This window comes from Centruroides sculpturatus, unplaced genomic scaffold, assembly GCF_000671375.1.
Source record: "Centruroides sculpturatus isolate CEXI.00-Female unplaced genomic scaffold, Cexi_2.0 scaffold1238, whole genome shotgun sequence".
In the NCBI taxonomy this organism is placed as follows: Eukaryota; Metazoa; Arthropoda; class Arachnida; order Scorpiones; family Buthidae; genus Centruroides; species Centruroides sculpturatus.
Genome location: NW_019385448.1, coordinates 83482 through 99947, shown reverse-complemented (window position 1 = coordinate 99947; position 16466 = coordinate 83482). Strand labels below are relative to the sequence as shown.

At 32.5% G+C, this 16466-nt stretch overlaps 1 protein-coding gene across 1 annotated transcript in view; it reads left to right on the top strand.

The window, feature by feature from the left end:
- Positions 1–16466, top strand: part of LOC111639106 — a 135643-nt gene that overhangs the window by 42576 nt on the left and 76601 nt on the right. Inside the window, exon 2 of the mRNA XM_023384884.1 lies at positions 3228–3302. Coding sequence (XP_023240652.1) covers positions 3228–3302 — 75 coding nt within the window. The remainder of the gene's footprint in view (positions 1–3227; positions 3303–16466) is intronic.

Sequence of the window (16466 nt, the reverse complement as noted above, 5' to 3'; positions counted from 1 at the left end):
AAATTAATCTTAAATAAAGTAGCACATCCTTTGACTCAGCCAATTCCAGTGATAAATCATCTGATAGGCTTGATAGGACAAGCTGAGTGCTTTGCCAAGTTAAATGTGGCACAGGCATACCGACAGTTGAGAATAGATGACAAGACAGCAAGATTGCCAAACACAAAATGACCTTCAAGGTTAATTACTGGTAGTTTGAAATTAGGATATTTTTCAATCTTTCAAGACATCTTTCATTCAGTGTTTTCTAAATGGTTTAGACCAGGGGTGTCCAACTTTTTTGTTTCTCTGGACCACATTGGAAGAAGTCTTGGAGTTTTGGGCCACAAGTATTAATATATTATATATACTTGTAACTCAATCCTTAAATATACATGTATATTTAAGATTAACATATCTAGATTATAGTAATAACTATTAAAACTTAATCATGAAAAAGAATATTTTAAAAAATTACTTCTACAGACACTTTCAATTTATACTTAGAAATAGATAAATTCATATATTGTAAAGGCGACAAACAAAAATTTGTTTGAAAAACACAAATATTTGTTTTATTTGGGTCTCTAATAAAAAACAACGAAACACCATTTTAAAGTGCATTTTTATTCAACTAATATATTTATAAATAATATGTAGCCCAAAAAGTAGCCAATGCACCAATTGATATTTTTTACACCAAAGTAACAAAAGGGTAGCAAATTTGGTGCAAAGTAGCCAAATCTTGCAATGCTGGAAGGAATACTAAATAAAGCTGGAGTTGGGACTCAAGGATTAGAAACCCAAATGAGGGGAAAAGAGAGAAAGGACAAAAGATAAAGTGAATAAGGTTGGAAAATTAAGGGTCAATATTTGCATAACAGAAGATCTATTTAACCTTTCTCACTACTTTATATCTTTTGGCCTTTCTCTCCTTTCCCCGAATTTGGGAATATAATTTTTGAGTCACAAGTCCAGCTTATTTAGTATTTTTTCCTCATTCACACATTTCCAAGTATTTGAAAATATTTCCTTTCCACTCAAAAATAAAATATGTATAAACTTTGTGAAACTTCTTTTTCGAGTTTATGCCGTTTAAATAAATAATAAATAAATAAATTTGTCGGTTTTGTTTACATGTTTATTAGGCCGCATTGGAACTTGCCTTGGGCCGCATGCGGCCCGCGTGCCATGGGTTGGACACCCCTGATTTAGACGGTGTGATTCCATACTTCAATGATATTTTTGCCATTGGTAGCTCAAACCAGCAGTTATCAACGACTTCAAATCCTGTAATGGTTCAAGGAAGTGAGACTTTATATCAAGCAACAAAAATGTATCTTTGGAATGCCCAATGTGACATCTTTTGGTTTACTGGACAGACATGGAAGGAATAAATCTATTACAGGAGGTTGTAGAAGCAATGCAAAAGACACCAAGTCCATCAAATAAACAATTACAATCTTTTTCTAGAACTGTTGAATTAATGCAATTGGTTCTTACCAAGGAAAGAAACAGTGGGAGACCCATTACATTGCTTGTTGGATCAAACAACAAAATGGACATGGGGTCATGAACATGCATTTAACAAAGTGAAATCATTAATCACTTTCATTAATTTCACTATTATGATTCAAACAAATTCCTGATTTTGACCTGCTACATATTCCCATAGGGTCCCAGTTCTGTCATTGAATGCCTAATGGAGAAATACCAATAGCATTCCACCCACAAATTATTAGCTTTGGAATGGATTTTAGTTGAGATTGACAGGAAAGCATTTGAGCATTTGCAATCATAATAGGCATCAAAAAGTTGCATGATTTCACTCATGGGAAAACTGTGGATGTAGACAGATGACAAACCTTTATTGGGGTTGTTAGAACCAGACAGATGAATGAATGCCTGTCATAATTTTACCTAGAGTGCTAAGTTGAAATAACTTGGCTAAGTTCATACAAGCACATAATAGTATATAAATGAAGGAAAAACATAGAAATACAGATGCCCTTAGTTGACTGCCAGTTACCAGAAGAAAGATAAATTGGAGCAAGACTTATTCCTATTAGAGATGGTAGAAACACCTCCAATCGCAGTTAAGAGACTAGCATAACCAACAAACTCAATTTTAACAAAAGTGAAAGGATGACCCTGTTTGCCTGGCCAGAAACCAGACAAAAACCAGAGTTCAAACCCTTCATAAGGCAATGAAACGGAACTGTCATATAATAAAGGATCTTTGTTATAGGACAACAGTGATAATTTCAACAAAGTTCTGAAGAGACATTGCAATTGCAATTCCAGGTATATTGAGAAAGAAGGCATGAAGCTATAAATACTGGCCAAATATGAATAGGGACATAAAACACCAAGTGTAAGCATGCAAAACTGCCAGCAATTCAGCATAACCCTCCCTTCCATCTTGTGATGGTTGCTTTGGAAGGTTTACATGCACACACACTGCAGATCTGTTCAAGATCCATTTTTCCTAATACTCATTCAAAATGGTTTGATTTATCTATTGTACACTCAATGTTATCAAAGGCAGTAATCACTTCATTATGATTATTGTTTCTGATCTATGGAATTCCAGCATTAATAGTATTAGAAAATGCCACAGCATTCATGTCATCAGAATTTAAAAATGTCCTTGATAGGAGTAGGGTCAAATACATCAGAACTGCACCATTTTATCTAGCGTCAAACAGGCAAGCAGAAAGAATGATCTAATCAACCAAGAACACACTAGAGAAAATAACCAGGAGTGACATGGACAAAAGTCTCACACAGTTTTTAATAGTAGAGCATGCTAAAGGCCAAACATGCTGTACTATTAAAAACTGTGTGAGGTCCTGCAGAACTTCTGATGGGAAGAAAGCTTCACATATGCTTAAGTAGTTGCCACTCAAATTTAGAAGGTCTGGGGACCAGAGAAAAAAAATAAGGCCAACCCCTTCAAGGAGAACAATAAAGTATATATATGAAAAGCTTTCTTACATATACATTATTATGATTGTTACTGGGATCCAGGCATTGCCAGTAAGAAAGTTTCTTAGTAGTTACCTGGATTCCAGCAACAATCACAGAAATGTATGGCTCAAGACTCAAATTGATAAATTTTTATTATAACTTATACTGTGTGTATTGTATGTATGCTTTAATATGCACACTTCTTTCTTATAGGTAACAAAATATTTACAATTGAATACTTATGAATATATTTAAAGAAACCTGATTTATATTTACAGGCACAAGGAGATGATGATGTTTCTGTCAGTGTGGATGATGCCCATGGAGGCTATATGGAAGAATTCTTTGCTGAGGTAAGTCTAAATAATGTATTTATAAACCAATAGTAAATGAAATAAATTTAAAATACTGTAATGGCAATAACTTAGAAAATCAACAAAATAAAAACTTAAATTTTAATTTAAAATGTTTGTTAAATAGTAAATAGGCCATTTGCAGTTTAGTTTTAACAAATTCATGATCTCAGTATCAGAATTTTGCAATATCATTCAATTTTTAGAATTCAATTACATTTTGAATTTTTTAGAGTTTCAAATAGTAAATTGTCTTCATCTTACAAATTAATATCTAAAATATTATGTTTTATTTTGTGGGCTTCATTAACTGTCACTTAGTGCCTTATAAATATTATTTGTTTATATAAATAACAGTTTATTTTAAATTAATGATTCAACATAAATGAGCAAACTCTGGTAATAGATAAGTGGTAAAATACATACAAAATGATTGATTTAAGAACAAAAACAATTTTTATTACAGTTTTTGTTTTTACTCAGAAGTAACAACAAAAACTGCAGAATTAGGTCATCTAATAAAATATAAAAGTCTACTTCAATTTATAAGTACAATAATAAGAAAAAAAACACTTGAATTTAGAATTTTTTTCCTGTTGATTTGAAAAATAATAGAAATTTTTTTTCTTGGTTGTAAATTGGAGTATATACTCTTATATTAAAAACATTCTATAAATGATTTAATGTTCTGTTAAAATTTTAAACATACAGTAATAAAATAAAATATACTTACTTTCTTGAATTTCAAGGATATTTTAGCTTACTATTGCATCTGTGGAGATGTAATGTGTTTAACATCATAATAGTTTTGAATTTCTAGATTGTAACTAATTTATATTTCAGCATGAACGTATTGTTAATATCTTTTTATTTTATTAGGTAAGTATTTTAAAATTACAAGGAATATATATCTAAATTACATATATGTATTTTATTTTTTTTAATTTTAATATTTAATTAATTAATAAACAGTACATTTCCATTTATCTTGCTTATATCATTAAAAATAACTATAAAAATGTAAAATTAAATACAAAGTGAAATTGAATTATAAAGAGAGAACTAACATATCTAATTTAGGAAAGAGATAAATTGGTCTTGATTTCAAGAGAATGAAATACCAGAAGAAAAATTTTACCATTTTTAAGTTTCTCATTGTCTAGAATACAGCAAGTCTTCACTTAATGTCGAAAGGTTCTCAGAAATTGTGACATTAAGTGAAACAATGTATAAAGAAACCAATTTTACCACAGGCTAATTGATATAAACAAGATGTAATTTAGTTAAAATTATTCCAATTGGAACATGTTTGTTGCAACCTCCATCATTTATTTTTCATCTCATAGAATCAGTGTTTACTCTTTATAAAGAAAATTTCAAAAATGATGATTATAAATATATTTAATTACAAATGCACAGGTACTTGTATCTTCCTTGATGGCATTATAATGAAATGACATTAGGTGAGAACTTACTGTAGTTCTGTGTAATACGTCCAATAATTAAATATTTTAATTGAAAATTATAAAACAAACATTATCTATAAATAACATTTCATATGAATAGAAAATTAAGTGTAATTAATATTACATTAAACACAAATATAAATTGTGATTGTATAAAGATTCATTTCAACTATGATGAATATGCAACCAAAGGTTTTAACTTTTTAAGTTTTTTTTTTTCAAAACTTCAGAATAGTATTTTTAATTTAGATCTATAGTAGTAATAAATAAAAAAAACAAAGGAAAGGGAAATCAAAACTAATAAATTTTAAAATGTTTTTAGTTGTACCCATACTTTGAGCCATTTTCATCATAACAAATTGAATGTGGAACAAAATAAAAATTAATTTAATATTGGATTTTACATGCATGCTGAATCTAGCCAAAAAATGAAGCCAGAAATATTTTGAAATTATTTTTGTTTTTTTAAAGCAAGCTATTCTGTTTTTAATTAATTAAAATTGAAGGCACAATTGTCAAAACAATCACCTTTTTATTTACTTTCATGTTCCAAAATACAAATCTTGACAACCTGACCTTTTCTTTTAAGCTACTTGGTCGCCAAAGTTTAAAAATTTTCTTAACATGAAAAATGTCTTCAATTTTATTTAATATGTATTTGTTACACTTTTGTATTAAATATAAGTTCACCACCAAATTTCCAGTACTCTTGGTTCCAAAGCCTTGCTGGATTAACCATTTTGCCAGACTAACTGTGGTCATAATAATTTATCATTACACCTCTAATTTATTAACTGTACTTGTCACATGTGTTTAAAGTATACCATGGATTGCTAGAAACTTTAAATAAATAAGCAAATGAAATATAGGTATTAGTATTTACATTTGACACTACCACTGACACTGTCTCTTAGAAGCCATAGCTAAGGTTAAATTTAAGCAAAACAAACTAAGAATATCACAAAATTTCACTATCACCATCAACAAATGCAGTGTAAATAATGTATATCAGCTCACCCTACATGTAATGTGATCTGTGGCCACCCACTAGTCTGATGGCAACAAGTTCCAAAATTTCAAGTTCCCTCTCATAATTTTGTCTGGATTAAAGGGGTCCAGTCCATCAGTTGCTGGAAATTTTAAGTCTAACTATATATACTTAAGTTTGTAATAATGAATACTATACATAGCCAAACGATTGCCTTAAATATGTACTATATATATATATATATATATATATGTTACTGTGAATGACCAATTTATGGCGAATGTCAACATTTTTCTGTGAATGTCAGCATTTACACAGTTGTTTCGTGTATGTATGGAATATTTGCCAAATATCATTATTTCTCACTTACACAGGCAAGTGTTGACATTCGGCATGCACTGATATTGAATGTTGAATAAAAATATTTTTATTACGTTAAGACAAAAATGCAACTTTTTAATATGTCATAATAGGAGAAAGTGTAAGTAACAGCACATGTAAATAAACTGTTGAACCTAAAACAAACGGTACATTCTAAATCATTAAAGAAAATAATACAATAATAAACTTACACATAAATTATATGATTAACATTATACAATCTTATTTATTGCAACAACTTAAACTGTTATGGTACTTTGAATTGCACAAGAGTCCTTGCTTTTACAACTGCATTTATTCGTGGAACACTTCTTTTTGCAATGACAATGTGTATAGCTTTGCCCCCACTTTTCAAATTAGCTGCAGCTGCTTCTCTTAGCTATATTTCTTGAGAAGAAATCTCATCTGTGGGAAGTCACTTTTCTTTACAAATTACAAACTGATTACATTATTACGTGATTACGAACTGATCTGTTAATGGTGTCTTTTATTCGGATATCGCCGACGCCTTACCGATGACCCCTCTCATCCTCCGTCACTCAACCTGATGAGATAAAAAGAACAAAAATGCCATCCAGTGACAAAGTGGGTGGTTTCCACCAAACTGTTGCCGAGAAAAGAGGTGTCGTTTCAATCTCCACCAAAGCTTATCTTTGCTTGTCGACATACACTGTCGATTGTTTGAATGTATAATAATATAACCAAATATTCGGTCTTTCACCGACGTATTTTGTATGTGTCGACATTCTCTAATTTCGGTCTTTCACAGTAACATATATATATCTCAAGATTTCTAATATTTTCACAAGAAGTGTTTTGGAATTTTTACTGATGATTCAATTCAAAAAAATGGATGCAAAATAGGTGCATTTGTGTTTACAAAAATAATACGGGCATATATCACAAAAGGATCAAGCTTGGCCCATATTACAATATCTAACAGGCTGAACTGCTTGCCTTTTACAGAGCATTCCAAGACACACAGAGTCACGCTGAATTCAAAAACATGGCATTGTATTTCTATTTGAACTGCCAAGCAGCTATTCAGACTATCGAAACAAAAATTATGGTGATGCTACTATTGTTAGAATTAGAAAGCTTATTTGTTTGCTGCCCTCTAATAATGAAATTACTTACTTGGATATGTGGTCACAGAGGGGTCATGGACAACGAAAGGACAAATCTTCTTGCCAAATTTGCAGGAAACATTAACTTACTTTTGAACTTGGTCAAAATTCCAATAAATTTTATTAAAAGTTTTAGTCACCAACACAATAAATCAATGGAAAGAAAATAGGAAAGCGAAATCCCTGACAGATTCATTTTTTAAGCCATCCTTAACCTAAAGACAATTTAAAAACTCCTTTACTCTGACCTCTATCTCAGTCAAAGTGTTACTGGTCAGTAGCACAACCAAAAACTTCAAACAGGGAAAATTTTTTGCCATGTTTTTATTAGAATTTATAATAATAATTTTTTATAACTAATCAAACATTATAAAACAGTAAGCAAGCGTGTAATGTTTTCAGTTTTTTGAAATTCTCTTTGGGGAAGTACTTGTTTCCTTGCCCCTCCCCTAATTGCACTACTGCTAGTGGTTATGGAAATTTCACAACCTATCTGCATAGATTTGGACATAAGAAGATAAACAATGCTATTGACAGCAATGGCATTGGTGATCAATCTTCTGAGCACTTTATGATTGTTATCTGTCAATTATGACAGAAAAAAGTCATAAATGCAAAGGAATTTGTTCATACAGAAACTCGTGAAACTTGGAATGCACTAACTAAAAAGAAATTATTAAAACAAGAAAACCTTAGAAAATTTAAGAGAATTTGTTGCTGATGCTAAAGCTTTCAACAGGTTTCCTAAAGTAATTGTTCTTTGATATGTGTACATTTTGTTTTTGGGCTGCATTTTTCAAATTGCAGATCTATACATTCCCACTGTCGTCCATCTGTTTTGTATGTCTGTCCTTTGTTAATCTCAAGAACGAAGTTAGTTAGATAACAGGCATGACTAGATTGATATCAGGATAAGTACGATATGCCGGGACAAGACACTGTTAAAATTGAGACAAGTTATAGAAAGCTTAGTTTGAATTAATGATTAAAAATTGCAGCCCGACATTGTGACGAAGTCACGATAAGTTTGTCGATTTTTAGTTTTTCTTGTATATAATTTCTATACTTTGCATATTGTTTTGGGATCAAGTTGATCCTTTACTCTAGCTTTGATTCCCTCCCGTGTTGTTCTTATCCTGTCAACTTTTGTTAATGCTTATATTTGGTGTTTCCAATTGTCAGATGGTCTGTTCTGATATAGAACCAATGTACCGTCTCTTTTTCTGGCGGAAATGTTTGCCTTCCCTTCCTTTTCCTTTCACAGTAAATGTATGTAATTTTGTATTTTCCTGCCATATTGTTAATTGAAGAGCTCGTATGCCTTAAGTGTTCCTGCTGCTTCCTTCTTGCTTTAATCTGTTTTTTTTCTTCTTTTTTTTTCCTTCTCTCTTTCCTTTTCTTTCCAGCCTGAATCTGAGTAGGCATTTTTCTGTCTTCAATATCAATCTATATTTTGTATTGAAAATATTTCATCACAGACAGATGGATATTAACGGTATATACTTGTATAAATCTTCTTGCGAGGATATATTTTCTCTGTTATGTAAGAGAAGATAAACATCTTCCTTATTTGCTTCCGTCATATCTCGTTATTCAGTTACATTAGTATTTTATAAATTTGTCAATGAATACTTTATCAAATTTCATACTCGCTACTTCAATTGCTGGCTATTAGACTTGTCTCAATTTTCGGATCAGCACATAATATAAATAAGATATTAACAGTACAATTATAGAAATACGCGTAAAAATTATATTTTTAAGAGTTTTTAATGTCTACATTATTATCAATCGAATACAGTAGAACCTCGGAAACTCGGCCTAATGTGGACCGAAGGGTGGCCGAGTTTGTGAAAATGCCGGTTATCGGGAATGGGGTTGAAAAAAATAAGTGCGAGTGTTTCCTCAGAAAATACTGTACTGTACTTGTATGTATTGTTTACTTGAGAATATAACAGAGAATAAACTGCCCGAATACCCTTAAACAAAGGAAAAGTACGTCCTTTATGAAGGCATAGAGCCTTTACTACATGAAAATGAAAATTAACGAATACACTGTGTACAGTAATTTACCTGATAAGACAGACCTCAAAAAAATACTTTATGAGAGCTTTTATACTTTTATAAAGCTGTCTATAATGAAAATTAGTTAACTAAGGATTTTTTTGCTCTGCCAGGATGTGCCCGAGTTATCCGGAGTGCCGGGTTATCGAGAGCCGAGTTTTCGAGGTTCTACTGTAATAACAGATGTAAAAGAATTACAGTAGCTTATTTTTAATTGTTGATCGAAAACATCAAATTCGTTCTTATAAATATTGTAGTTTAAAAGCTCCGAGTTTAGCTGTTTATTAATTATATTGTGCAAAACTCATTACAATTTATTAGCGTTTTCCTGTATTATTATAAACGAGCATAAATATTAAATTTTGATAAAAAGATAGCCTACTCTATAACTTAGTACAGTTGGTAACAACAAATGCATTAATGCATACAGTACTGGTGTTGCTACAAATTTCTGTAAGAATCAAACAATGCCATATATAGGCTACTATAAGAATTAATTGGAACCGTAGGTAAGACTCGTGGTCCTAAACGTTAACACGAAAGATGCCTTTCCTCTCACTAAATAACAGCTGTAAAAGCATTAAAATCACATTTCGTGAGTAAGGAAAACAGAAGCGAATGTTTTCACAAGCATACGTACTGTACATCGGAAGGATGAATGCGGATAAATTCGCTGTACTCTCGGTTTAAAATATGTCGGCTTCATCACATTTCAAAGCGCTTATCGAAGTTCAATGAAAAACAATTTAAGAATAAGATTCTTAAATTGCTTTTCGCCAATTCGAGAAACAAAATGAAGTCAAATCAATTAAAATCAACGAAAAGAATCTTAATTATAGATTAGATATGTCTTTATCCTAAAGTTTAAATCTGCATTAAAGTAGTTTACATTTGTGTAAACTAATTTAATGCAGATTTATACTACATTTAAACTACATAAATTCATAGATGTGAAATACGCAAATAATAATTGGAAACTTCAATAAATATTTGAATCATTTATTCTGAGAGAGACCCAACTTCGCAAGACCATTTTTCTGAAAAATGAAAGAAAACATTCTATATTCTAAGAATTATTTAAACATATTTTTTTTAAGTATACATTTTCATATCTGTGATCACACTCAAATGCTTTTAAATACAAAAAGAAAATGAATGAAAATTGAAATTTTGGGGCCGTTTTAGCAAATAAATAAAGATAATAGAACTTTGCGTTATTTTAATACAGTTTAGTGGTAAATGAAGAAGGAAAACTTTAAAATATTTCGAATAGCCTTTTTTTTCTATCAAACATGTATTAAGTTTATTCTCAGATTCTACATTTTCATCAAACGGTAGTGGTTCTATGTATTCAGCCACTTTTGGTCGCGAGTGCATTTTTATTTTACTTAAATCTTGCAATTTTGCCGGATTTACAGAAACTGTAGGCGTTCACAAAGGTTCGTATGGAAAATCTGGTATTGTACTTAGTCCGTTCAGAAATACTTACCGATCGGTTGGTTGGTAACGGTGAATGACGTCGTTATTCTCTAACCCACCCTCGAAGATCGGCGACTCCGGTAATAGCCGGAAACTTTATAGGTAAAGTTTTTGGATGACGCCCGGTCAGTGGAGGGACCGGTAAGCATTTCCGAACAGACCTTAATTTAATTTAATGGTCTAAAACGTGAATCGTGTAACCGCAAGTTTATTTTCATGGTCTGAGCTGTGCAAATACATTAGACTTAAAAATTTTCACCATTTTTACGGCTAATTTTTTTAAAGACTGGCCATTATATTTACACGCGTCCGTTGTACTACCACACAGTGCTAGTTTTGTAAAATTTCCTGTTGTACTCCAATATTGGCCCAACTCCAGTCTCCCATTCCGTGGAATATTTGAACCTTTATTTCACATATACGAGTAAATGTGTGGATCTGGTTCACTATTTTTCTTCCACTATTATTCTTAAAAAATGTTTTTGCATGCGAAAAGTCAAAATAGGACTCGGCTCTCTTGGAATACATGATTCATTTATTATCGGTCTTCTCAATTAACGAATTAAACAATTATGTGATGTAAAGCAAAGAAAATGTTTCTATTTTTCCCATTAAATATTAAACCGATTTAATGTCATTTTCTCTTCGATTCTCATAAAGTACTAATTGGCTTTAGCCTTAACGCTTTATAAATTTATTAAACAATTACAATTTATCCTCACACTACGAATTTACAGCTCCAGGACCTAAGCTGTAGCCTCGTAACTTACGGCTTGTTTAAATGGTATCAATATAATTAGTCGGCCCGGAATTGTTAAAAAAATGACGTAAATGTTTATAAAGATTGAGATTCGATTTTTGATGATCCAAGTTGATTCTGTTAATGGTAAATAATTCTCGCTTTTACAAATTTGTTCATTTTCATAGTTTAATGCGGGGGAAGTCTTTTACGCTCGAAAGGGAAACGAAGCATAATCGACACATTTCTAATTTAATTGCTACTTAATGATTATGCGCGATTCGCGATTAATTATACGTTTATATGTCTCGGAAAGAATTTACTTTATAATTAAGAAATTTCATTAATGCCGAAATCGTTAGTAAATAATACTTTTTTTATAAACAGAGTTGTCACGGATGACCATAATGCGTATATCACATTTGATATATTTAAGGCGTTCGAAATTAAAATATAATAGGAGATTTAAGAAAAAAACATCGAAAATCGCAACGATCGTGAAACTTTTTACTTTGGCGTGGGTATTTTAACTATTTGAAGACGAGGATGTAGTCTAAGAAAGGAAAACCGTGTTGAATTTTGAAGTGATATACAGTAATACCCCGAACTTACGCGATAGGTGGGACCGAGTGGTATAATTTCGCATATAAATAATTTTTAATTGGGGCCGGAGACTAAAGAAAACAATAATTTAGAAAAAAATGTTTAATAAAATCTTAGATAATACATATGTATAACAAATTAGGCCTATATTATTTTACAATTTTTCACATTTACTCGATTATTACGCCATAATTTTAACATTGTTTCCATCTCGGGGATAATACTGTGACGTTTACGAATGATGTTCGAATTTAGATTGAGCATTTTTCACAGCTTCCAGAATTTTTTCTTTGCCTTTTATAATTGTTCTGACCGTTGATTTCGGTAGATTAAACTTCTTTGCCAATTCACAAATTTTCATTTTTGTATCCAAGTCTTTATTAATGGGTACGTTCGTAAAGTCAAACGAGTTAAACGCGTTAGTAACGAATCGTTCGAAAAGTCTAACGAAATAGGAATAACGAAGGCGTCATTCTCGTTTAACTCGTTCGACTTTACGAACGTACCCAATGTTAACTTTACATTCCAAAGATAAAGTTTTTCTTTTCTTGTTTGATGCGGAAGAATTAGTTCTACTTCGTTTGGATGACGTAGTAGAGTCTCTCGAGTCTCCGTAGATATAGCACACAGAAATAGCTACAATTTATTTTGTATTATTTATATGTGGATTCCGCGTGACACATCCGAACATGTAAGCCGAACAATAGTGTGGGGGAGTGAATAATCGAGGGCTGCGTGGCGCTCAAACAAAAGACGAATCGACCAGATTTGAAAATCGCGTAAGTCGAGGTATTACTGTATATCACATTACTCATGAAAATTATTTCCTTATTACTTGGCCGCCCTATTGTCATCTTTTAGGGACTGGGTTCTTAGTGTGTCCACAGGATTTGAAAAAGATGGAAATGATTGGGTTATGCGCGAAATATGGCGGAAGCTTGTGTCGAAGGAAAAAAAATTTTGTTTTTAAATTCCAAAATTTTATTGTCGAATGATCCACGTCTGCTCATTCTGTCGTTTCTCGTAGTGTTGACCGTGGATTTTCTTTCGCTGTTTTGCTGGTCCTCAACACCGACGGTCTTTCAGAACGATATTTATCACAAATCAAAATTGACAGAATAAAACTTCTTAAACCAAAGTTGGCGTGTTTTGTTACCGCATTATTTTCAAACATATCACAAATATTTTTCGAACAAGTTGCATTCAAGTTTTTTTTTAACCTTGTAAAGCATAATCGATCGAAAACAAACTTCATCAGACGCCACGACCTCTTTTAAAGGGGTTGGTTCTACATTATTAAGTACATTCTCCAGATAGTGAATCATATTTTGGCAATATTCATCGTATAAAAAAGAATAATAATTCTTAACTCGTACCTTTAATCATCGAAAACAAAATTGCTCACCCCATCAATCCGACCGATACAGTGGACATGTTTTTTCGTGGCATTATTTGTATTTGTTTACAGATATTTATTCATTGTTAAATTAAAAACGAAAGCATAAAGAGTAGTTTTACGCGATTTTATAGTTGGTGAATGACCTAGGTCGATGAAATATTTTAAAATTTTCTCGGAGAGACTGTATTGATTCTAGTCTTACAAGTGAAGTGTAACAACTCGAATTTTGGACTGTTTGCGACTTATATAGATTGGTTTATAACAAAGTTGGAATAATTACTTAAAGAATTGTTAGTTTACTGTATAAAAAATGTAATTATAAGTTAAATATTGTGGAATTATTAATTACGAGACATTTCTGAAGATAGAAGTCGTATGAACTTTGCGAATTTTCAGTCAAAAATTTATTTGGTCTGATATGTAAATCTTTACGGTCAAAAGAATAAATACGATAAGATGCCAATCCGTAAATTTTCATGTTCGTTATTATTAACTTGGAAATTTATTTTAACGAGCTTCGAAAGTTTAAATACAAAAGTTGCTAGCTTCAAATTCTCGAATTGTTGAATTTAACGCTCCAAATATCTTTGTTACGGCGTTGAAGCGCTATTTAGATATATAAAAAAGATCAGCAAAACTTTGTCAATTTGTATATTTTTAGAATTTATAAGTTATCGATTTTCAGTATGGTAGATATCGCCGAAAATTGTTCGATCAGACGATTTTACGATTAGTTCTACCTATTTTATTCTAGTTTTTACATTTGAATCGCTTTATCGGGTTTTAAATCGGTGTCCACTAGTAGCAAAAAATAGACTTTTGCCGTTAAGAAATCCTGCAAATAAAAAAAAATCACATACACCAAATGGATACATACAAGGTCTGTTCAAAAAGTATCGGACCTTATTTTTTTCCGCGTAAACCAATGATGCGAGAGAGGCCTCCTTCGGTGGAGTTGTGGAGGGGACAGTCATGCACAGCCCTGAATTTTTTCCCGCCTGCAGAAAGCGTCAGTCGTTGGCAATCGGCGTATGAGTGAGGTCATGTAGTGCGCTCTCGTCGGATTTCACTAAGCTGGAAAATGACTAAACAACGTGAGCAGCGATATTACATCAAATTTTGCCAAAAACCTTGGCGATACCATTCGCAAGATTCAGCAGGTTTTCGGGGACGATCCTCGAGGCCAAAAAAAGCGCGGCAGGTCCGCAGCAATATCAAAGGTCATGTTGACAATTTTTTCGACTCTCGTGGGGTGGTGTGTCGTGAGTACGCACCACAAGGCCAAACCATCCCATAGGAGTACTACCAGGAGGTCCTTCGTCGTCTTTCCGATACAGTGCGATGCAAACGATGGGATCTGTGGTCGATCAAAACTTGGCAGCTCCATCGTGATAACGCATCCGCCCATTCTGCGCATCTGATTCGGGCTTTCGTCGCCAAACACAATACTCCTGTGGTTCGTCACGCTCCGTACTCTCTCCACATGGCTCCGTGTGACCTTTGGCTTTTTCTCAAGCTGAAAATGCCGCTAAAAGGAACCCAAATTTAGTCGAGAGAAGACATCATGCGAAATGCGACGGACCGGCTGATAACCATTCCAAAAGATGCGTTCCAGCAGTGTTTCCAGCAATGGCAGGAACGCTGGGAGAAGTGTATACATTACCAAGGAGACTACTTTGAATGGGATTAGGGTTTTGTACCTCAAAGTCAATAAATTTATTTTTGCCGACCAAAGGTCCGATACTTTTTGAACAGACCTTGTACGTAACTCTGAATGGAGGATTTATTTATTTATTGAAAGATTATTATCTAATAGTTTTTTATAGGAGTGACAGTTAAAACTATATCAAATTTGTAATCACTACTACCTTCGATAGAAGTTATGTAGACTTGCACAGAGTGTTTGTATCTTGAAGATTAACTTGTTATAATGCAAAATGCTTGATTAAAGCTTTTTTTTTTTAATTGAAGTTTGGAGCGTTATTTTTATTTATTTGTTCGCTTAATTTCCATGCTTTGTCTTTATATTTACCATTTAATCGGATGCAGTGTAACCTATTTGACTCGTGTCATAAAAGATAACTGGTTGTCATGAGCGTTTGCGGAAGGGGAAACGAGGCACTCGCCCTCCCTGGAATCGAGTAAGCCATTCCACAAATTATAATCGTAATGGTTGAGTTATATAACCTTACACTCTTGACCAATAGGATTCTGATGCAGTATTCCAGTGATACCTACGTTGACGTTTTCGCTCTAAATTTAGGGGGAAATGCAAAGTTGCTCGTATTAGTGGAGTTTCAGCGACGAGTCACATGACTTATAACTGTTCTCGTGCGAGAATCTCACGAAGATATTCGGAGCAGATCGCTTCTTTCAACACGAATTTGCACAACTGTGCCCACTCCGCTTGCGCCCTAAAGTAAAAATTTGTTTCTTGAATTGTCAAAAGGCATATATACAGTATATAATTTATATGCATTGCACCTCGAGCAAAGTATTTAGGGGGAATTTTAGGTCTGTTCAGGGGTTCACGACAATCTACTTGCGAAAGAAACCCCAAAAGATCAATAAATTATATAATATTGGGCGAGAAATAAAACGATTCAAAACAATTTTCTAAAAATATAATCTGAATTTCAAATATGATATTTGAAGAATTATCGATAGTTTGCTATAGTCATCTTTTCTCTGTCTTGTTAGGATGTATACTAGCGTATGCCGCGTAACCTTTATCAAAGATTTATAACAGTATATTCGCCTGTATATAAAATAAAACCGAGACTCTTGAATAATTTGTAAAGAACTCGCGTTTGCGTATCTTTATTCAATTTGAAAATATTTTAGAAGACGAAGAGAGTTTTTAAAAATAAATGCAATCAGTAGGGTTGTTTGGCCTTTAAATTTTTGGCATTTGACCA